Source organism: Podarcis filfolensis (genome assembly GCF_964270895.1).
Source record: "Podarcis filfolensis genome assembly, chromosome: 17".
In the NCBI taxonomy this organism is placed as follows: domain Eukaryota; kingdom Metazoa; phylum Chordata; class Lepidosauria; order Squamata; family Lacertidae; genus Podarcis; species Podarcis filfolensis.
The window spans coordinates 38,487,285-38,509,908 of NC_139621.1; the positions used below are offsets into that span (position 1 = coordinate 38,487,285).

The 22,624-nt window shown below is 49.3% G+C and overlaps 1 protein-coding gene across 3 annotated transcripts; it reads left to right on the forward strand.

The window, feature by feature from the left end:
- Window positions 1–384: 384 nt before the first annotated feature.
- PEX5 (peroxisomal biogenesis factor 5) lies at window positions 385–20,698 on the forward strand. Of its 3 annotated transcripts, none has more exons than XM_083593373.1 (16): window positions 385–588; window positions 2,293–2,482; window positions 2,831–2,866; window positions 3,805–3,937; window positions 4,167–4,301; window positions 4,477–4,582; window positions 6,497–6,587; window positions 7,359–7,481; window positions 8,793–8,885; window positions 10,029–10,148; window positions 11,588–11,731; window positions 12,080–12,150; window positions 14,620–14,838; window positions 15,408–15,573; window positions 16,545–16,702; window positions 19,581–20,698. In XM_083593373.1, the coding sequence occupies exons 2-16, from the start codon at window positions 2,333–2,335 to the stop codon at window positions 19,780–19,782; spliced, it is 1,947 nt and encodes a 648-aa protein (XP_083449499.1). In that variant the 5' UTR covers window positions 385–588; window positions 2,293–2,332; the 3' UTR covers window positions 19,783–20,698. The 3 variants fall into 3 exon arrangements, with proteins under 3 accessions (XP_083449499.1, XP_083449501.1, XP_083449500.1); XM_083593374.1 differs by having other exon boundaries at window positions 567–946; XM_083593375.1 differs by lacking the exon at window positions 7,359–7,481.
- The last annotated feature ends 1,926 nt before the right edge of the window (window positions 20,699–22,624 follow it).

Consider the following 22,624-nt stretch of genomic DNA (forward strand, 5'->3'; position numbering starts at 1 on the left):
TTGCACTTTGATGTGCTTTTGAACTGCTAGGTTGGCAGGAGCAGGGACTCCCGTCGTGGGGATTCAAAGCACCAGTTTATACCTAAATCCGGCATTGGACAATCCAAGCCCCCGCCTTGATTTTGCTGCAACAAACCCTGTCCCGAGGGAGCGCCCCAGGAGAGGGCTTTTCAGAAAGGCCGATTTTTGCAAGCTCAGCGGGCCTCGTTCCTAAGCAGCAAAGCTGACACCACCTCCAGCCGTCCGAGGAAGGAGCATGCGCCGCCGGGGACTCCGTGCGGGCTTTCACTTCCGACGCCGCTCCCTTGCAAATAGCAGCCCGCCCGGGTGTCCCCGGCGTGGCGCCTGTGCCTTTAAGAGCCGGCTCCGCCCCCTGGCTGCTTTCTGGGCGAATGTTGCAAGATCCAGGCCGGGAGTTTGCAGCTCGGCGTTGCATTGGGCGGAGGAGGAGCCTCGCACCCGACGAGCCCCCCCCCCCGGATCGGAGCACCTGGCCGAACCCCCCCCCCGCCCCCGCCCCGAGTTAGGAACCCGGCCGAGGGAGGGAGGGGCTCCGCAGCCGGAGGCAGCGAGGCCTTGCAAAGCCTGGTGAGTTGTTTGCTGGCGGGTGGGGGGGGTGGGGAGCCCGGGGGGGGGTCCAGGCATCAAGACCGCCCCACCCCCCCACGGCCTCCCCGTGCAGACGTTGCTGAGATGCGTGGAAAGGGAGTTGCCTGGGAGCTTGGCTTGGAATCTATCTCTCCACCCCCCCCCCGCCCCCAATTCCAGCCAGCCCTAGAGGACCAGCCAGCCAGGCTCAGCCCTCGGGTTTTGCCACGGGGAGAGCACCTCTGAGCATGTGCAGAGTCGCATCCCACCTCTACACATCATCAGGAGTCGGGAGAGGCCAGAGCCGAACGTGGGAGCTGCCAGGGGTGAAACTGGAATGAAATATTGGGGGCCCCAGGTAAGCCCCGCCCCACAGAATCGATCGCACGATGCAGTGCATGCGCAATGTGCCCATCAACTTTTTTGGGGGGGGTAGCCCCCTCAAATATTTTACTGGGGGGCCCAAAGGGACCTCGAACCTTCGGACTTGGCTCCTGTGGGGTTTGCCTTCCCCCAGTCGAAGTGCCTGCATGATGCGGGTGTGTCGCTGCATTTGCACAGTGCATTTGCACTGAGTCAGTGCATTTGCACACGTGTGAAAACGTCCTCTGTGAAGGGGCTCCCGGGCTTGTATCTGGGCTGGTTCAACCTTTGGTCGGACTTGGCACTCCTTGCGTTTTCATCTTGAGAGGCGGCTGCTGTAGGTGGTGCTGCTGTTTGGTTGCATCATTTGCAAGTGGCAATTATTCCGGATTACTTTGTGTGCAGGTGTGTTGCTCTTGTGCGCACGGCAAGTGGGCAGAGGAATGTCTGCCCGTGTCCTGCCTCCCTTGGGCCCCGTCCACACCAGGACGTGCCACTTCAAGCAGCCATGGCATCCCCTCAAAGAATCCTGGGAACTGTAGTTTAAGGGTCCTGGCTGTGGTTAGGAGACCCCTCACGCAGCCACGGTTCCCAGAGTGTCTTAAAAGTCAATCCCTCCTCAGAGGGAACTTTGAGAGTTACAGCTCTGTCACACCCGTCACAAACCGTTCCCATGATTATTTGGGGAAAGCTGTGACATGATCCCCCTTTAGATGTGCAGTGCAAATGGGGCCTCAGTTGTTGGCAATTTTTGTAAACCTGCCTTATGCATTTACAAAAGCTTTTTGTGTGTATTATTACTATTAATAATAATTTTACTTGTACCTGCTTCTCGGCCTTTTGGCTAAGATCAAGTGTAATATAAAAACATAATAAAGCATTACACATCAAAAGGCTTCCCCGTACAGGGCTGCCTTCAAAATAATAATAATTCAATATTTCAATTGAACAAAATAAAGCAGCAAAAAAATAATATGTGCAGAAAAAGTTTTACTCTCTTGCTATATACACAGACTGTTTCAATTCTATATTTGCTCATCTACTATATAAGTATTGTTATTATCCTAAACATATATGTTTAGTCACAGTACCACTGTGTATTGTGTATTGTATATTGTATAAACGCATCCAAATGTCATTATATTTGTCCATGCAGAGTCTACACCTATAAGCAATCTGTTCGTAAGCTGCGAGTGTAGTCATATCTTCAGTCCCTTGAGTAATCTCTCCGGTGCATCAGTGTCAGAAACTTGCCTCGCCAGATTACCGGGGTGCAGGAGATGAATAACAACAATAGCCTTGTGACTCTACATGGTTTGCCACTGCTTCTCCCTTGGGCAGGTGAGGGTCGTGTGGCTGTGGCCGTCTCCTGCCTTCCGCCATGGCAATGAGGGAGCTGGTGGAGCCGGAATGCGGAGGCTCCAATCCTCTGATGAAGCTGGCCAGCCATTTCACTCAGGACAAAGGCCTGCAGCAGGAGGGGCTTCGGGGACCCCTGGCGTGGCCTCCCAATGCCCCCGTGCCTGAGGTGGTAAGTTTGGCAATGCGGGAAGGGGAGGGGGGAGTGGTACCGCTTTGGGGAGCCGGGAATTGTTTATCTCCCATCCAGGGACACTCCTGTTAGTGTCTGTCTGTTCAGGATCACCGCTTCTTCTTTTTAAAAAAGGAAAATAATCCCTCAGTGGTTAACGCTGGGCCTTCTTATCTCCCTGCCCCCCACCCTATCTCTGCCTATTTAAAAATGGATAATACCCATTTGTCCTGAAATGGACAAAAAAGCATAAGATAAAGAAAGCACAAATCCGTTGGGGGATGCAACTCTTTAATCCTTTGTGATTTCTATTCTGCCATCGGGTAGCAATCTTTTTCTCTTCTGCAGGTGTCCAAACCTCTTGGAAGAGCTTCTGAAGATGAAGTAAGATGCCCCATGTTTCTTTTCTTTGTTTTCCTCCTTCTCCCTGACCCACTCAATATTGTCTCCTCGCACACATGCTAGGGCTGGGCAGTATCTGGTTTTCAACAGATACTAAACATCATAATGGGACGCAGGTGGCGCTGTGGGTTAAATCACAGAGCCTGGGGCTTGCCGATCAGAAAGTCAGCGGTTTGAATCCCTGCGACGGGGTGAGCTCCCGTTGCTCGGTCCCTGCTCCTGCCCACCTAGCAGTTCAAAAGCACGTCAAAGTGCAAGTAGATAAATAGGTACCACTCCGGCGGGAAGGTAAACGGCGTTTCCGTGCGCTGCTCTGGTTCGCCAGAAGCGGCTTAGTCATGCTGGCCACATAACCCAGAAGCTGTACGCCGGCTCCCTCGGCCAGTAAAGCGAGATGAGCGCCGCAACCCCAGAGTCGGCCACGACTGGACCTAATGGTCAGGGGTCCCTTTACCTTTAAACATCATGATATACCAATATGTTACTACAACATCTGAAATAAGGATGGAGCTATGTAGAGGTATTGGCAGGCTTCGCGGTTTTCTCTACATCGTGATTTTTTCCCAGTGTGATTCTCTGCCCCCCCCCCCCCGCATGAGCCGGGAGAGCTAACGGGCTGCTGGAATCAACAGAAGCATCTTTTCCCACATTGTGATTTTTGCAAAGCGCTCGTGCGCGCGCGCACACACGTCATGATTCAAGATATATTATTGCCAGCTCAAAAATTTTGAAACCGATATCACAATATGGACTTCAAACCGGTTTTGGACGATCCATCGCCCACCCCTGACACACATCATGATCCACAATATAATGCCAGGTCAAAAATTATGAAACTGATTTAACGATATGGCCTTCAACTGGTTTGGGACTGTAGATCACCCGGCCGTAACACATGCTGACGTTATGTTTTCTGGCAGCTGGTGGCAGAGTTCCTTCAAGAGCAGAATGGGCCCCTGCTGTCCCGTGCCCCACAAACATTCAAGATGGATGACCTGCTGGCTGAGATGCAGGAAATTGAGCAGTCCAGCTTCCGGCAGGCTCCACAGAGAGGTAAGAGGCCTGGCCTGCGAGTCGTAGCATGAACAGAGACCAGCAAAATATTTCTGGGTGAATGGCGGCGATGGCCGCCCATCCATTGTTGAGGGGGATGTGCCCCCCGAGGAAGGGGATGGATTGGGAAGAAGGACAGGGAAGCCAAATCTGCTCCATTGGGACTTGTCTCATCCTTGTGGGCACCTGAGCTAGCACCATTCTGACTCCTCCGGCTTCCTCTTCTCAGCTCCAGGTGTGGCGGCCCTGGCTTTGTCAGAGAATTGGGCGCAAGAATTCCTTGGCGCTGCCGACAGTACAGTGGACGTCTCTACGGATTACAATGAAGCCGATTGGTCCCAGGAGTTCATTGCTGAGGTTACAGGTGGGACAGGAGTTGGTCAGGGGGTGACAGCCCTGTTTAGGGAAGTTTTTAATGCTTGGTGTTTTATCGTGTTTTTAATATTCAGTTGGGAGCCACCCAGAGTGGCTGGGGAAACCCAGCCAGATGGGCGGGGTATAAATATTATTATTTATTATTTATTTTTATTTCTTCAAAGATCCCTTGTCTGTGTCTCCTGCCAAGTGGGCCGAAGAATATTTGGAGCAGTCGGAGGAGAAGTTATGGCTGGGTGAATCGGAAGATCAGACCCTGGCTGATAAATGGTGAGTACCTCTGTTCCTACTTCCCGCAGTGACGTCGGCGAGATACTGGGATTTGATCCACGCTGCAGCTCAAAGTAGCACTCTGCCCGAGTTCTGAGTAGACAGGTCCATTTCCATGAAGCAGCTGGCTTCTCCTGCAGCCCCAGGGGGAAAGGTTTAAAATTACACCATGACAGAGAGGTCTTCAGTTTAATGTATTTTTTCCAAGGCTTTTCGGATCAGCGAGAGAGAGAGGGAGATTGTTATCCGGACAAAGAACCTTGAAGCTCTCTGGGCTGCTGTTGTTTTCCATGTTGCCCTGCCATATTGAGTAGAATTATAGTGAACTGAATGGAGAAAGGCATTTAATAAGGGAGCTGCTCAGAAATGGCTGCTGTTACCTATGTTTTGTTAACCTTTAGGCTGGACTACTGCCATGTTTTATATGTGGAGCTCTCCTTTGAAGGCTACTCTGAAATCTCAGCTGGAGCAGAATACGACTGCTAGACAGCTGATTCACGTTGGGAAAATAGAACATAACCAGGGCTTAAGGATTTCCCCCCAGGTTCATGGTGTATTCTGGGCATTACTGAAAACATAGGTGCTTAACTTTGAAAGCCCTTTATGACTTTGGACCACCTTCTCCCTCTTAAGGAGGCCAAACACTTTGATCATCTTTAGAGGCTCCTTTATATATAATAATTATTATTTATTATTTATAACCCGCCCATCTGGCTGAGTTTCCCCAGCCACTCTGGGCGGCTCCCAATCAAGTGTTAAAAACAATACAGCATTAGATATTAAAAACTTCCCTAAACAGGGCTGCCTTCAGATGTCTTTTAAAAATAAGATAGCTGCTTATTTCCTTGACATCTGATGGGAAGGCGTTCCACAGGGCGGGCACCACTACCGAGAAGGCCCTCTGTCTGGTTCCCTGTAACCTCACTTCTCGCAATGAGGGAACCGCCAGAAGGCCCTCGGCGCTGGATCTCAGTGTCCGGGCTGAACAATGGGGGTGGAGACGCTCCTTCAGGTATACTGGGCCAAGGCCGTTTAAGGCTTTAAAGGTCAGCACCAACACTTTGATTTGTGCTCGGAATCGTACTGGGAGCCAGTGGAGGTCTCTCAGGACCGGTGTTATATGGTCTTGGCAGCCACTCCCAGTCACCAGTCTAGCTGCCGCATTCTGGATTAATTGCAGTTTCCGAGTCACCTTCAAAGGTAGCCCCACGTAGAGCGCATTGTAGAAGTCAAAGCTGGAGATAACCAGAGCATGCACCACTCTGGTGAGACAGTCCGCGGGCAGGTAGGGTCTCAGCCTGCGTACCAGATGGAGCTGCCCTGGACACAGAATTGACCTGCGCCTCCATGGACAGCTGTGAGTCCATTCCAGGCTGCACATCTGTTCCTTCAAGGGCACAGTTACCCCATTCAGGGCCAGGGAGTCCCCCACACCCGTCCGCCTCCTGTTCCCCCTTGTCAGGATTCAACCTCAATCTGTTAGCTGCCATCCATCCTCCAACCGCCTCCAGGCACTCACAACTCACCTTTCCCAGGGACAGCCATTTTGTGATATGGAAGTCTCTCTCCAGAGAGGCTCTCCTGGTGCAATCTTGTCTTTTCACTTGAAGGACTCTCCCCGCCCTCTGGCCTTGCCTTTCAATTCATTTGCCTTTTTGTTTCTGTTCCCAATTATGGTTTTAGTTTTTGTTGTTGGTGGTGTAGGCTGTTTTCTGCCATTTTAATAGTCTTTCAAGTGCTGTTATTGAAATGCTTGTGTACTGATCGTTTTATAAGCTGCATTGCAAACTGGAGGGTTGGGAGATATAAAATAAACACACCAAAAATTTATTTTTGTGGTGGTGTGCAAAACGCTTAATTACACAGTGTCCTTCTAGCTTCCTCCTGAACCACGTTTATTCTTTCTGATCACAGGTATGAGGAATACCAGCCTGAAGAAGACCTCAAGAAAACTGCCAATGAGTTTCTTGCAAAAGTGGATGACCCAAAACTGAATGACTCTGAGGTAAAAAAAGAGACTAGAGTTCTCTTTGTAGGGAACTGGGCACAGATAATATGAGTGCTTGACCATCAGCCCATCTGATTTCCCCAGCCACTCTTGGGCAGCTTACAGCATATCTAAAAACATATTGAAAACATGAAGCGTTAAAAACCTCCCAATAAAGGGCTGCCTTCAGATGTCTTCTAAAAATTGTCTCCTTGACATCTGAAGGAAGGGTGCCACCACCGAGAAGGCCTTCTTCCTGGTTCCCTGTAACTTCGCTTCTCGCAATGAGGGGACCAGTAGAAGACCCTCAGAGGAGGCAACGTTTTGTTTCCTCCTCAAAATATTTATGTCTGTGTACACTCACACATTCTCCCCGCACACCTCTCCCTTTTCTGCCCTCACTCCTTGAAAAATGGCAGTCTTGTCTGAAGACTTGGGATTTGGATGTTCCCAGATCTTCTTGCTTCCAATCCAGGGCAAAAGGTTGGCAGAAAGGGCTTTGAGCTAAGGGTGGGAGTTGGGCCTAGACCTTGCAGCCTGGTGTTATTCTTGGAGTTACTTTCAAGGAAATAAGAGTGTCTGACCCTGTTCAACTGTTTTAAGCGGCTACCGCTTGAGAGGGACCCACTCCCAGGTTCCTTTTCCCTCAAGGAAGCCGAATGTGCCTCCTCTTTTCTTTCCTGCTGGCTCTGCTCAGTCCGGACGGTCCAGGCCAGTTCAGATAGAAGAGTTTGTGCCGAGGGATGGATGGTGATGGTCTCTCTCCCTGTGTCTCCTTTCTTCATGCAGTTCCTAAAGTTTGTCCGCCAGATTGGAGATGGGAGGGTGTCCATCGAGGCAAATCGGGTGACCATTACCCCCAGAGACCAGGATCAGGCAGAACAATGGGCAACTGAGTTTATACAGCAGCAGGTAGGACTCCCAACAGGTAGAGCTCTGCTGCTCACGGGCTGTGTGCTTCTTGGCAACATGCTCTTGTGTGGCCAATAACCAACGTCTTCAGTGTTGGGAGTAGAAGTGTCAACTTGCACAAAGAGCAGTGTGTATGTAGTCTAGGGGAAGAGAAGACCCACCTAGCAGACCTTCCAGTGATGATTCTGTCCTGTAGGCCCAAATTTTACACTCTGTTGTGCCCTCCATATTGTTTGCCAAGAAATGGGACAGTAAACACATGAGACGTAACCGGCTGTGTTCTTAGATAAATAAGATATACTATTTATAGTATCAAATTGTAAATTTCAACAGAAGTAACTCATAAAGTTCAACAAACGAACAAAGCAGAAGACCCGGTGGATCAGTTCATGCATAAGATCCATCTGTGTATTGGTGTCCATTCCACCTGTCTGTTCATAAAGTCCAAACCATCCACATGAAAGGCTACTACTATGCCATAAGATCCACTGCCCTGTAATATCACATATGAGCTTTAACTACTGATGAAGCCCAGGACGGCGAAACAAGGCTAGTATTCCGGAAACCCTTGTCTTAGACTTTGTGAAAGGATTTTGTGGAACTGTAACTGGAGGAGACTCTTGAGAGTCCCATTGGCTGCAAGAAGATCAAACCTCTCCATTCTGAAGGAAACCAGCCCTGAGTGCTCACTGGAAGGACAGATCCTGAAGCTGAGGCTCCAATACTTTGGCCACCTCATGAGAAGAGAAGACTCCCTGGAAAAGACCCTGATGTTGGGAAAGATGGAGGGCAGAAGGAGAAGGGGACGACAGAGGACGAGATGGTTGGACAGTGGTCTTGAAGCTACCAGCATGAGTTTGACCAAACTGCGGGAGGCAGTGGAAGACAGGAGTGCCTGGCGTGCTCTGGTCCAGGGGTCACGAGGAGTCGGACACGACTAAAAAACAACAACAACAACCTTTCATGTGGATGGTTTGGACTTTATGAACAGACAGGTGGAATGGACACCATTACACGGATGGACCTTATGCATGAACTGACTATAGAATAATCTGATCCACTGGGTCTTCTGCTTTGTTTATTTGTTGAACTTTATGAGTTACTTCTGTTGAAATTTACAATTTGATATTATGAATAGTATATCTTATTTATCTAAGAACACAGCTGGTTACGTCTCATGTGTTTATTGAGTATGCTTTACGTGACCGAAGGTTGGTTTGTTGTTGCTTTGTTAAGAAATGGGACCGGGCTGCACCCTTTATCTATCTTGGAGGTGGGAGAAAGTACCTTCCTGCTATGCTCTCTTTCTAGAACACATCCGAAGCCTGGGTAGATCAGTTTGCACACTCTGCAGACACGCTGGGCCTGGAGAACGAGTTTGAGGAGGCCAAGACTGCTGTGGAGGTAACGTAACAACTGGTGAGGGCAGGGCTGCCCTGGAGTGAGTCAGTCAGTCAGTTTTATTGCACATAGCCAAAGGCTGCCGCAATGTGCACAGAATCATTCACCAATTTGAAGAAAATATACTGGATTGATACAAAAAACTTAAAATATTTATATTATCAAAGCACTACCTACTCTAAACAGAGCTATAAAAGTACCTTAATATACAAGTTAAGACATTAAATAATAAAAGTTATAAGCAAAAATTATCACATGGCCACTAATGTATTAAAAAATAATGTTAATTAATACAATGTGCAATTATATTCAGAGTCTGGTGATAAAGATAGAATATAGCTTGATGTAAAGGTAAAGGGACCCCTGACCATTAGGTCCAGTTGTGGCCGACTTTGGGGTTGCGGCGCTCATCTCGCTTTATTGGCCGAGGGAGCCGGCATACAGCTTCCGGGTCACATGGCCAGCATTACTAAGCCGCTTCTGGCAAACCAGAGCAGCGCACGGAAATGCCATTTGCCTTCCTGCCGGAGCGGTACCTATTTATCTACTTGCACTTTGACGTGCTTTCGAACTGCTAGGTTGGCAGGAGCAGGGACCGAGCAACGGGAGCTCACCCCATCGCGGGGATTCGAACCGCCGACCTTCTGATTGGCAAGTCCTAGGCTCTGTGGTTTAACCTACAGCGCCACCTGCATCCCTAGCTTGATGTAGATAGGGTCAAATAAATTCATCTCCTTTACAGTTGGTGGCTACCTTGGCTATATAATTTGCTCTAATTTTCCTAGCGGCAGTTGCAAAGAGTGCTACACACCAGGTCACGTACTTATCTGTGTCTGCAAGGAGATATAAAATCATGTCAGAGGGGTTCTGGCCAGGGGACCTTGCCATTATAGGTGCTAAAAATCTTTCTCTTGCTTCATTATATAGGGGGCAGTGCAAGATATAATGCATAAGGTCCTTTACTTCAGGACATCCCCTAATGCAAACACGTTCGTTTGTTGGTATGCCTCTGTGTCTCCCATCTCTGTAAGCAGAGTTTATTGTATTTAATCGTAACTCTGTAAAAGCTTTGTCCTGGAGTGAGACTTCTGCTGCGTTCATTTGAGAGGAGGGTTTCCTTCACCTTCCTTTCCCCCTCTTCTTTAGTCAGATGTGGACTTCTGGGACAAGCTCCAGGCTGAGTGGGAGGAGATGGCCAAGCGAGACGCAGAGGCCCACCCTTGGCTAACGGACTACGAGGATCTTGCCAGCTCCTCTTATGACAAGGTACTCCTGCAGAGGCTCTGCTTGGGGCCTTCTCCTTCTCCCCCCGCCATGCCTCCTCATCCCTATTGGTTGCTCAACTTCAGATTGTGAGCAAGTGGGTACAGAATTCTCTCTCTCTGTGTTTAATTATACAATGCCTAGTAGCTACAATGCCCAGACCCTGCACTTGTCATCTGACGCCCTTCTCTAGGTCCCTCATCCCAGAGAGATTCAGAGGGTGGCAACAAGAGAATTGGCCTTTTCTGTGGTGGCTCCCTGTCTGTGGAATGCTTTCCCCAGAGAGGCTTGTCTGTCACCATCAGTACATGTCTTTAGGCCCCAGGCAAAGACCTCCCTCTTTACCCAGGCCTATGGCTATTGAATAATCTATGGCCTGTGATAGACTATGACCTGTGATGATTACTGTTTTATTATTAGGCTGTCTGTTGTCATACTTTTTACAGTGGAACCCCTGTTTTTGAACGTCTCAGCTCCCAAAAGTTTTGGATGCCAAAAACCTGGAAGTGAACACTTCCGCTTTCGAATGCGCCTCGGAAGTCAAATGGCTTCTGAGGCGCGTTTCTCATTTTACTCCATTGAATTTGCCGATAGCCCTTTGATCCGCGGTTTTTGAACGTTTCGGAAGTCGAACGGTCTTCCGGAACGGATTACATTTGAAAACCGGGGTTCCACTGTATTATGGTTTTATCGTTGGTGTTCTGTAATGTATTTTCAATGTTGTACACCTCCCTAGGATCTTTTGATAAACGGCAGTACAGTGGTACCTCGCGTTAAGAACTTAATTCGTTCTGGAGGTCTGTTCTTAACCTGAAACTGTCCTTAACCTGAAGCACCACTTTAGCTAATGGGGCCTCCTGCTGCTGCCTCGCCGCCGGAGCACGATTTCTGTTCTCGATTTCTGAAGCAAAGTTCTTAACCCGAGGTACTATTTCTGGGTTAGCAGAGTCTGTAACCTGAAGCGTATGTAACCTGAAGCGTATGTAACCCGAGGTACCACTGTATATAAATTGAATCATCAAGAACAACAACTTATGAAGTAACAGTCATAAATAAAATATAAAATGTAGGTACAAGCAACTCCCAACTTGTGCATGACACACATGGTGCCGAGAACTCAGAAGTGGGGAGCACCCTGGAGAGTGTGTGTTGGGGGTGCTCAGCTGATGCACAGGGAAGCAGCTGCTGCTGCTGCGCTACCCCACACACCAGCTGTTAGGCAGGGAGGCTGAGCAGCCTCAACAAAGCCCTGCTGCCCCTCCCACTCACGAGGAAATCTTCCCCGGAGCCCAAAGAGAATGTCCTCTCTGGGCTCTGGGGAGGGTCTCCTTGGTATGTGATGAACGGTCTGTGTTCCTCCACCCCTTGAATAAAATAGCAAATGCTGCAAGATCCACTTTAAAAGCAACAACAACAACATCTTTACTCTCCCTCTCTGGTAGGGATACCAGTTTGAAGAAGAGAACCCCGTGCATGACCACCCCCAGGCCTTTGAGGAAGGGCTGAAGTGCCTGGAGGAGGGTGACCTGCCCAACGCCGTCTTGTACTTTGAGGCTGCTGTGCAGCAGAACCCGGATCACATGGAGGTGAGTGAAGCGGGGCAGAGCCAGGCCTCCTCTCCTCTCCTTGGGATTAGGTCAGACTGGGGAAGGTTGCCGGGGGGTGTTGGCCCTTTGTCAAGACAAACTGGGTCAGTGCTCATTGCTTTGCTGCACTGTGCTAGCTGCTGAGTTACCCGGCTGTGGACGATGGGAAAATGGGCAGCATCTGCCTTGGCCCTGAGTGGACTCGCTTCCCTTTCGGAGCGCTGAGAAGTTGGGCACTTTGGGGGAGAGGACGCAGAAATGTTTCAGAAGTTGGGTACTTGCCCCAACTCTTCAGCAGAGTAAGCAGAGAGAAAACAGCTCTGACTCCTTGTTGTGTCTCCATTTCAGGCCTGGCAGTACCTGGGAACGACGCAAGCAGAGAATGAGCAGGAGCTTTTAGCCATCAGTGCTCTCAGGAAGTGAGTAACCTGCCTGGCGTAGTAACGCCTTGAGATTGTGCTTCTTTTTGGGGAATTGCAGAGGCAAAGTCCAGCATGACGCCGGAAACCAAATGGCTAGAGATACTGGTGGTATACTGAAACTTTAAGCCTCATTCTTCCGTGACCCGAGTCCTAGCGTTGATATGAGAAAGGGGAACGCCGTTCATAAATTTATAAGCCTCTGTGGAGAATAGGGCTGGGCGATATATTGATATATCGTACAAAACCAGTTTGAACTCCATATTATGATACCAGTTTCATAACTTTTGAACTTGGTGATAGATTGCGAATCATGGTGTGTGTCAAAAATCACAGTATGGGAAAAACTGTGAAGCCAGCCAATGCCTCTACATAGCTCCATCCTTATTTCAGGCATTGTGATATATCTCAATGTTTAGCAAATGATATATCACTATGTTGAAAACCAGATATCGCCCAGCGCTACCGTTCCCGTTCCCCTTTATATAGTTTTGTCCTTATTTAAAACATTATGATATATCAGTATATTGTGATGCTTAGCTGGTGATATATTGTGATGTTCTCGCTAGTGGAGAAACAGTCCCCCTTAAGCCTAATTTGTTTTTGTTTTTTGTGGTTTTTTTGTGTGGGAGAAGCCGCTAGAAATTCTGGACTAATGGATCTGAGCACAGATGTTTGTTATCAGGCTCTCGAAGCCAGAACTAAGGAAAAGGAGTTGAGAACTCGTGATGCAAACAGGTGTTTGCTCTTTTAGAATGGGAGGGGTGAATGCCCATTTTCTTGAAGGCTGTACCAATTGGCCATCCTGATTGGCTGCCTCGGGTTATGAGACCTTGGCCATCATTCACTTAAATTTGGGCTTTGGGCTATTGCGTAGTAGCTCTCATCGCAAAGGTTCCTGTCATGATTCCAGATTGAAGTCTGTCCTGCTGCTCAACTTCCAGTGTCTTGTGTGTTACTTAATCTTTAGACTGGTAAGATAGTTTTGTTGTTTTCCTTGCTTCCGAGTTGCTTTAAATTGTAATGTCATTTGAAACCCTCTTTCTCCAACAGACCTTTAATTAAAGTTTTTTATGTTATTATGAAGAATTGCTTTTTGTTTGAGTTCCTGAACCTTGGCTGGACCCTAAAGACAACACAGTCATCGCAGCCTCCTATTTGGTTCCTAGTTGTCTTCCTTTGCTTTATAAACTAAAATATTCCAAGCCTTTTCCTGTAGGGAAGGTCTTCCCCCACATTCTGATCATTTTGGTTGCCCTTCTCTGCATTTCTTTCCGCTCTATCATTAGTCCCTTGTTTTGAGATGGGGGAACTGAACTGTATGCAGTACCCTTGAATGTAGCTGCAGCATTGCCACTGCAATTTTGCTCACTTTTGGGCCAGGAACAGCAAACCTGTTGTGGAAAGCAAGGTAAAGGTAAAGGGACCCCTGACTATTAGATCCAGTTGTGGCCGACTCTGGGGTTGCAGTGCTCATCTCGCTTTACTGGCCGAGGGAGCCGGCATACAGCTTCTGGGTCATGTGGCCAGCATGACTAAGCCGCTTCTGGCGAACCAGAGCAGCACATGGAAACACCATTTACCTTCCCGCTGGAGTGGTACCTATTTATCTACTTGCACTTTGACGTGCTTTTGAACTGCTAGGTGGGCAGGAGCAGGGACCAAACAACGGAAGCTCACCCCGTTGCGGGGATTCGAACCTCCAACCTTCTGATCGGCAAGTCCTAGGCTCTGTGGTTTAACCCACAGTGCCACCCGCGTCCCCCTTGTGGAAAGCAAGCAGCACGAAAAAGCTAGGCAAGTCTCTGGCGTAAGACATCCTTTGCAAAATACAATATTATGGCCATAAATCTAATTTGGCACCAGGAGAGGAGACACTTTGAGACAGTAGTTTGACACTGTGCTCAAACTGCAGGATAGTAGCGAAGGAAGGATGACACCTGTAGTGTACTGGCAGCTGGGGAAAGGAAAGCAGAGCCAAAGAATGGCCAGGAAACTGTGAAGAATTACATTTTTTCTTGGCGCGACTGATGGCAGCCCACAGGGTTCCCTCACAGTTCCTGAGCCTTTGGCAGACACTCGCCGCACCTTATTTTAGCATGAAAACCTGAGAGTTAACAGGACGGAAGACACATGTTTGTGGCAGAGGTCCATCTCTCAGTGCTGCCCAGTTGCAAACCTTCTTGTTGGGGAAGAGCTTTATTTTGTCATGAATTTCCAGGCTTAGGAGTTCTCTGCAGCCAGCACATTTGCAATAGCTGCTGCAGATCTACCAGCTGGGGAGGGTTTGCCTGGACCCTCCCAGCCAGCTGGGCTGCTTTTATTTATTTTATTTTTTTTGGTAAGAATGTTCTGAGATAAGAAACAATAAACCTGCTCCTTCCCTCCTCCTCCTCCTCCTCCTCCTGAGGTTACAGTAATGATCCCCTTCAGTTTTTTGACTTGCATGTTTTGACCTCTTTCCCACAGGTGCCTGGAGTTGCAGCCCGGGAACCTCACGGCGCTCATGGCTTTGGCGGTCAGCTTCACCAATGAGTCCCTGCAGAAGCAGGCCTGCGAGACCCTGCGCGACTGGTTGCGCCACAAGCCAGCCTACGCTCATCTGATAGGGAAGGAGGAGGAGGAAGCGGGGAGCCCCAGCCCGGGCCTTGGGCCTTCCAAGCGCATCCTGGGCTCCCTTTTAACCGAGTGAGTGTGGGGAACGGGGGAAAGCGAGGATGGAAGAGGACTGGGGAAATACAGGTGGGGTTCCTGCATGGTGGGGGTGTGGCCCGGTTGACCCTCAGGGCTCCCTTCCAGCTCTGCAATTCTGTGATTCATTGCCCTGTTGTATATCTTTCTGGGACGCGGGTGGTGCTGTGGTCTAAACCACTGAGCCTCTTGGGCTTGCTGATCAGAAGGTCAGCAGTTCGAATCCCCGCGACGGGGTGAGCTCCTGTTGCTCTGTCCCAGCTCCTGCCAACCTAGCAGTTCGAAAGCACACCAGTGCAAGTAGATAAATAGGTACCACTCCGGCAGGAAGGTAAACAGCATTTCCGTGCGCTCTGGTTTCCGTCACAGTGTTCTGTTGCACCAGAAGCAGTTTAGTCATGCTGGTCACATGCCTTGGAAAAGCTGCGAAAAAACGCCGGCTCCCTCGGCCTGAAAGCGAGATGAGCGCCGCAACCCCATAGTCGCCTTTGACTGGACTGAACTGTCCAGGGGTCCTTTACCTTTTTTACCTGTACATTTCTCTGTCCTTTCCACACGCGCCCCAGCTCGCTCTTTGTGGAAGTAAAGGAGCTCTTCCTGGCGGCTGTGCGTAGCAACACCTCTGCCGTGGACCCTGACGTGCAGTGCGGCCTGGGCGTTCTCTTCAACCTGAGCGGCGAGTACGAGAAGGCTGTGGACTGCTTCACTGCTGCGCTGAGTGCGCGGCCCAATGTAAGGCGTGAGCGCAAGCGTGGCTGAGAAAAGTGTGAGGTTGGGGAGGTGGACTTACAGGGCGGGAATCCTGCGTCAGGGCTGCATCGCTCAGTTCGCGGGTGTGGGGATTGCCTGACCTGAATGCTCAACCGTGCAAAGAACAAAGAAATGTGCCCACATAGAAAAGAGAGCGCATCAGAGGCAAATGAGTTCGGACTTGGCCTTCTCTTGAACCCTGCTAAGTGTGGGGATGTTTATTTCATTTTCAGAATCAAAGCCCACAGTCTTTCCATCAACTTTAAGGTGAAGGCAGTTCTTTAAGTGTCCAGATTCTAGACTGTCGTGGGCTTTAAACGTCTACTACTAATAATAATTTATTCTTTGCATCCCGCCCATCTGACTGGGGTGACCCAGCCACTCTGGGCGGCTTTCAACGTATATAAAAACATAATAAAACATTACACTTTAAAAAGCTTCCCTATACAGGGCTGCTTTCGGATGTCTTCTAAAAGTTGTATAGTTACTCATCTCCTTGACATCCGATGGGACTGCATTCCACAGGGTGGGTGCCACTACCAAGAAGGCCCTCTGCCTGGTTCCCTGTAGCTTTACTTCTCATAATGAGGGAACCGCCAGAAGGCCCTCGGAGCTGGATTTCAGTGTTTGGGCTGAACGATGGGGGTGGAGACGCTCCTTCAGGTATACAGAGCCAAGGCCGTTTAGGGCTTTAAAGCTCAGCACCAACACTTTGAGTTGTACTCAGAAAAGTACTGTTTTCTAAACAAAAGCACCTGGAATTGGACCTATAAATAACTATGCAACGTGGGTACCAGTGAGCTTTTTAAAATCATGGGGAACTTGAGGGATACAGGGGTCACCAGTGGGTGGGGTCTGGAAGCTGGGAAGGAATGTGCTGTTCTTGAATGAAGCATGGACTCTCTGTGGAAGAGCTCCAGGGTTTAATAAGGCTCTCTCTGGTCTCCTCGCAGGATCATCTCCTCTGGAACAAGCTAGGGGCTACTTTGGCCAATGGAAACCGGAGTGAAGAAGCTGTGGCAGCCTATAGGCGTGCCTTGGAACTGCAGCCTGGCTACATCCGCTCCCGATACAATCTCGGCATCAGCTGCATCAACCTAGGCGCCCACAGGTGAGCGGCTTAAGGGTTGGCAAAGAGGGACAAGGAAAGGTCAGGCCGCCTCTACCCCCTGTGCCCCCATAGCTGTTGACCAAATTCTGGGTCCACTTCTTGAGATCTGGTGAAAACGGCACCATTCTGATGGTGGTTCTGTGGCTCTTCTTGAGAATGATTCGCTCGTCTTTTTGGAATGTGGACGGAGCCCCGGCAGTTGTCAGCTGTGCTTTTCTGCATCTCAGGGAAAGTCTGAAATCATTCCCAAGAGGAAGCTAACCAGAAGCTGCTGGGGGGGGGGGCTGCATTTCAAGAGGGAGCCTGGAGTCCTCCCCACCAGCTGGGCTGCTTTTTGCAAGCAGTAGTGTTCAGAGATGAGGAGAGACTAGAAGCCTGTCGCCAGGCCATTACCAGATCAAAATGGTCACCTCCGCTCACCCTTGGTGTTCCTTGTTTGAATGCTTAAAGGAAAGAGTTCTCCGTGCCTTTCTATAGGTCGGATCAATCCTTTAACTGGAAGCACTGTGGATGTGTCTTTGTTTTGGAGCCTGGTCTGTGGGTTCTATGGTTCCAGTTCCCTGACAAATATTACCTACCATCTGGGGTCAGAGGCTCCTTTAATAATTAGTGATGCTTTTTTGGAATGCAGAGTTAAATTTTGGAATGCACAGTAAATTATCGAATCATCAGTTCTAGCACGCAGGGGGCCAACAAAATAATATACCGTATTTTTCGCCCTATGGGACGCATTTTTTCCCCCTCCAAAAATGAAGGGAAAATGTGTGTGCGTCCTATGGGGCAAATGCAGGCTTCAGGAAGCTATCCGCAGGCCTTGGGAGCCCGGCGCGACTTCCCGCCGGGCTCCCAAGGCTTGCGGACAGCAGCCTGCAGCCCGAAACCCGGGGAGCGCAGCGGGGCACACCCTGAGCTTCGGGCAGCTCTCCGCAAGCCTGGGGAGCCCGGCAGGAAGTCGCGCCGGTCTCCCCAGGCTTGCGGATAGCAGCCTGCATCCCGAAGCCTGGGGCACGCTCAGCATCCCGCGCCTGGGGGGGAAATAATTTTTTTTCTTTATTCCCCCCCCCCCCAAAAAAAACCTAGGTGCGTCCTATGGGCCGGTGTGCCCTATGGGCCGAAAAATACAGTAATTTGGCATCTGAACAATTGGCATTATTAATTGTATTATAATTTGGTATTGACAATGAGGCTTTTATTGGGTTATTGTACTTGAAAAATAATTTAAAAAATGCTATACGAGCAAAATAATAATAATAGTGTTGCTTCTTCCATGCAGACAAGCTGAGATTGGTTTGGCTGTGACTGGCTTCTTGACTTGGCTTTATGATTTGCAAGGGTTAAGCAGGAGTAGAGCAGCGTCTATTACCAATGTATTTCCATAGCTCCTGGGGAGTTGTTGCTTGACAAGCAGGGAGCATGGAAGAGTGTGGGAGCCCTGGAACTGCTGCCTTGATCTCGCCATGTGTCATGCGCTGGTTGGATGCAGAGGAATGGGGGAGGGAACCAGGTGAGGAACCATCAAGGGAACAGGACTCGGAGCCCAGAGAGTGGTGGTGGGACAACAATGAGTGGTCAGAGGGAAAACATAGGGAGGATGAGGTTTTGGAAGCTGAAGAGGTAACAGGGCTTAGTGAGCTGGGAGAGTCTGTGGCAGAAACAAGTCCAGAAGCGGAGGCAGGAGCAGAAGCAGGTAAGTTGGAGGCCATGAGGCAGGGATGAGTCCAGCTTCTTAAGAGTCACAGGTGTCTCTCCCTCCTGCTGCAAAAAGCTCACCTCCCCACCCACCCCGGTCTCCCAGAACCAGCAGAGGCATGAAGAGGGCGGAGAAGTTGACTTCATGCAGGCACAGTCTCTGATTGCTTGAGACAAGCCCTGGGGAGGAGGGGACTTAGGCAGCTGTGGACCTTCAGTCCCAGCAACTGCTTCAAGGGGGCAACACCTGGCAGAGATGAGTTGCAAAGGCCCGACACTCCTGTGTCAAACCTGTTCTTGCTATTGAAAGAGTTAACTCCCAACTTGAAAGGTCCCTTACCTTTCCCGCCCCGACCTGGCCACAGTGATCCAGGCGACGGTCATCTCCAGGCTTGACTACTGTAATTCGCTCTACGCGGGGCTGCCCTTGAAGCTGTCCCAGAAACTCCAGCGGGTGCAGAATGCTGCAGCGAGGCTCCTCACGGGGTCTCTGCCATGGGAGCATATTCACCCAGTGCTTTTCCAGCTGCACTGGCTCCCGGTGGAGTACAGGGTCAGATTTAAGGTGCTGGTTTTGACCTTTAAAGCCCTTCACGGCCTAGGACCCTCGTACCTACGGGACCGCCTCTCCCGGTCTGCCCCACGGAGAGCCTCAAGGTCCATAAATAGCAACACCCTAGTGGTCCCGGGCCCTAAGGAAGTTAGATTGGCTTCAACCAGATCCAGGGCCTTTTCAACAGTGGCTCCAGCCTGGTGGAACGCTCTGCCTCATGAGACCAGGGCCCTGCAGGATCTGATTTCTTTCCGCAGGGCCTGTAAGACAGAGTTGTTCCGCCTGGCCTTTGGCTTGGAGCCAATTTGATTCCCTCCCTCCCTCTCTTTCTTTTTTCTTTTCCTTCTCCTCCTGTGATGAGGCTACATTTTAATATTTTAATGTTTCAGTATTTTAATGTTGTATTTTAATTTTGTTTTTAAGTTGTAATCATTCAGCTTGTTTTTATTATTGCTTGTAAGCCGCTCTGAGCCCGGCCTTGGCTGGGGAGGGTAGGGTATAAATAAAAATTATTATTATTATTATTATTATTAGTGCTGGCTTGTTCCTGACACCATGCCCAATGACTGGGTTTTCCTCCACGTTCCCTTCTCTCTGCTTCCCTTTGACACTTGCTCTCTTGCCGTCTTAAAACAGGGAGGCTGTGGAGCACTTCCTGGAGGCCTTGCACATGCAACAGAAGAGCCGGGGCCCACGAGGCCAGCAGGGGGCCATGTCTGACAACATCTGGAGCACCCTCCGTATGGCGCTCTCCATGCTGGGCCAGAGTGACCTTTATGGGGCGGCTGACGCCCGGGACCTTCCAACACTGCTGCAAGCTTTTGGGATTCAGCAGTGACTCTTCGATGGGCTCCCCTGCGAGTGCAGGATGAGCCCTCACCAGCGCTGATCTCCCCTGCCCACAACTCCCCATCTGCCGACATATGCACACCTCATTCAGGCAACTTCCTTTCCCCTGCCCGGCCACCCAATCTCACTTCCCACCCCCATGTTTCAGAGAACTACATGTCAATGCATTTTCAGTTGTCTTTGGTCCAGGGCTGTTCAGGCACTCATGGTTTTATCTTGGACCTACCAGTGTAGAATTGTTTCCTGTGTTCAGCAGCAGTTCGCTGGCTTGCGGGCCTCCCTTAACATCGTCTGGGTTTGCTTTCTCCAGCGAATCAAATCCCCTTGAGCAGGAAAATGTTTATACTTTCCCCTGCACTGTGCGCTGAAATTGCACCTCTGTGTAGTGTCTTCGGCACATCGTTTTACATGATCATTCTACTTAAGTGTCTTTTTTCGAAAGGGATGAATGAATCATGGTGTGGAATTCTGGGCTCTCGTCTTCAAAAAGGTGCTGCTAACTTTTAAGGTACGACACAAAACGATCGGACATATCTCACTGGGCACCAGCATAGCGTATTTTCTACAGTGTTCTGTTTTGTCTCAACTCGCCCGGGGAAGAAGTGACTGAAGGGAGTAAGCTCTCCAGTGCGATGTACATCGGGGTGCGGGGGGCAGAAATGGGGTTTAACTGACGCACTTCAAAAGATCAGGGCAGGACCTATGTCTTAATTATCCTTCCGCCCCTTAGCTCTTTTGTAAAGTAAAAGGGGGACTGGTTATCTCTGTGCATATGATTCTCCCCTTCTGTGTAATTGGGCCCTTTAATTATAAATATCTGTATATGATTTTTGTTGGGAAATGTTTTTAAAATTGTAAAATATTTTGTATAATAGAAGGGAAAAAGAATAAAACCTGCCAAATGAGGCTGCCTGCTTTTCATTCTTGAGCATGAAAGCATTCCATTGTGGGAGCCTCTGCATTCCTTTCCCCCTTCACCTCTGCATCTATGTGATACTCCCCTTTTCATTCAGAAGTCCTACTCTGCAGAATAAAGCTAAAATAACTAGGCTGATGCTTTCCCCCCACAGCTGCGTAGTTTCTAAATCTCAGTGGATGAGGAGATTTTGTTTTCATTGGTAGAGCAGAGCAGCAGCGTTGTCTGTGCCTCATCTCATTTGCTAAATTACAGTGGTGCCCCGCAAGACGAACGCCTCGCAAGACGAAAAACCCGCTAGACGAAAGGGTTTTCCGTTTTTCGATGCGCTTCGCAAGACAAATTTCCCTATGGGCTTCCTTCGCAAGGCGAAAGCCCATAGGGAAATCTCCAGGACAGCGGGGAAGCGCAGCGCGTCTTCCCCACTGTCCTCGGACCTCCTCCGAAGGCTGGCGGTGGGGCGGAGAGACCTTCTCCCCGCGCCAGCCTTCGGATGGCTGTCCTGAAGACTTGCGGTGGGAGGAGGGTTTTCCTTCCCACCGCCAACATTCAGAATGCTGTTCTGAATGTTGGCGGTGGGGAGGAAAAACCCTCCTCCCACCGCAAGCCCCGGGAACAGAGGAGAAGCGCTGCGCGCCTTCCCCTCTGTTCCCGTACCTGTCCTGAAGGCTTGCGGTGGGGAGAAAAGCCCTTCTCCGCACCGCCAGCCTGGCAAGCGGTCTCCATAGGAATGCATTAATTGATTTTCAATGCATTCCTATGGGAAACCGTGCTTCGCAAGACGAAAAACTCGCAAGAAGAAAAAACTTGCGGAACGAATTAATTTTGTCTTGCGAGGCACCACTGTACATTTTTAACAAGGTGCCATCTTGCAAAGGGATCTCTAGTGATCTGTCACAGACGCTTTAGTTGAGATTCCTGCATTGTAGGCGGTTGGACTAGATTACCTTTGGGGGGTCCCTTCCAGCTCTATAATTCTATGCACTCCTTAACCTCAGAGTTTGGGAAATCCTTCCCTGCAGGAATGGTTTTAAGGATTAGTGAGATAACATACTCTGTGTGTGTGTGTGTGTGTGTGTGTGTGTGTGTAGTGCATTGAACACTCATTAAATAAGTGCTAAATATGCTTAAAGGGTTTCCCTTAAAATGGAATAAAACCTTAAAATTAAACCTTAAAATGGAATAAAAGCACCTTAAATTGATAATTAAGGACACTCGTAAAGTCTTTTCACAATGCCTTCACAATAGATGCTCAATATTCCGTAATGAATGTTCTTACTGAATTGTTCCTGTAGCTTTATGACCCTGTCTAGGATTAATTTTAGCATCTACCAGTTATTGTTTTTTGACTGAGCGAGTGTGAATAACTGAGACTATTCTGAATGAGAATAGCCAGCAAACACCGACACACAAAAACAAGCCGGCTTGAGAGGCGGGGAAAGGCCTCTCTTCACCCTCAGCGCCAAGAAGACAAGACATTATCAGCTGAAAACAGACTTTACTTGCAGCTGCAAAGTACAAAAGGCAACTGTACTCCTTTTGAGTTGAAGACAAGACGCTCAGCAACACATTATAAATATTACAATGCACTAACAAATGTTAAAATAACTGTAGTGTACAAGGATAGAGTGAAGACTCCAGCAAAGCTTTCTGTATTCTATTAAAGCTGGCAGGCCCAGACGTCGTGAGGCAGATACTGAGGCTTCAGAACACTAGCCTCTCTTCAAAAAAGAAATGAAAAGGAATCCATTTTTATGGCCTGGTGCTCCAAAGCAAAGTGGCATTTGAGGCCACTGAAATTGTCTTGGCCAGCAGTTCTCCTTGGAGGACCAGGCTGTGTCCCGCTTCAGAATCCTAGAAAGTCTGAAGGCAGCCTCCACCAAGGTGATTCTGCCTTCCCTTCAGAAAGCACATT

Coding starts and splice junctions, on each gene's coding strand:
- PEX5 (XM_083593373.1), top strand. CDS start 2,333: ATGGCAATGAGGGAGCTGGTGGAGCCGGAATGCGGAGGCTCCAATCCT. Junction 2,483..2,830: donor ATGCCCCCGTGCCTGAGGTG/GTAAGTTTGGCA, acceptor TCTCTTCTGCAG/GTGTCCAAACCTCTTGGAAG. Junction 11,732..12,079: donor AGAACCCGGATCACATGGAG/GTGAGTGAAGCG, acceptor TCTCCATTTCAG/GCCTGGCAGTACCTGGGAAC.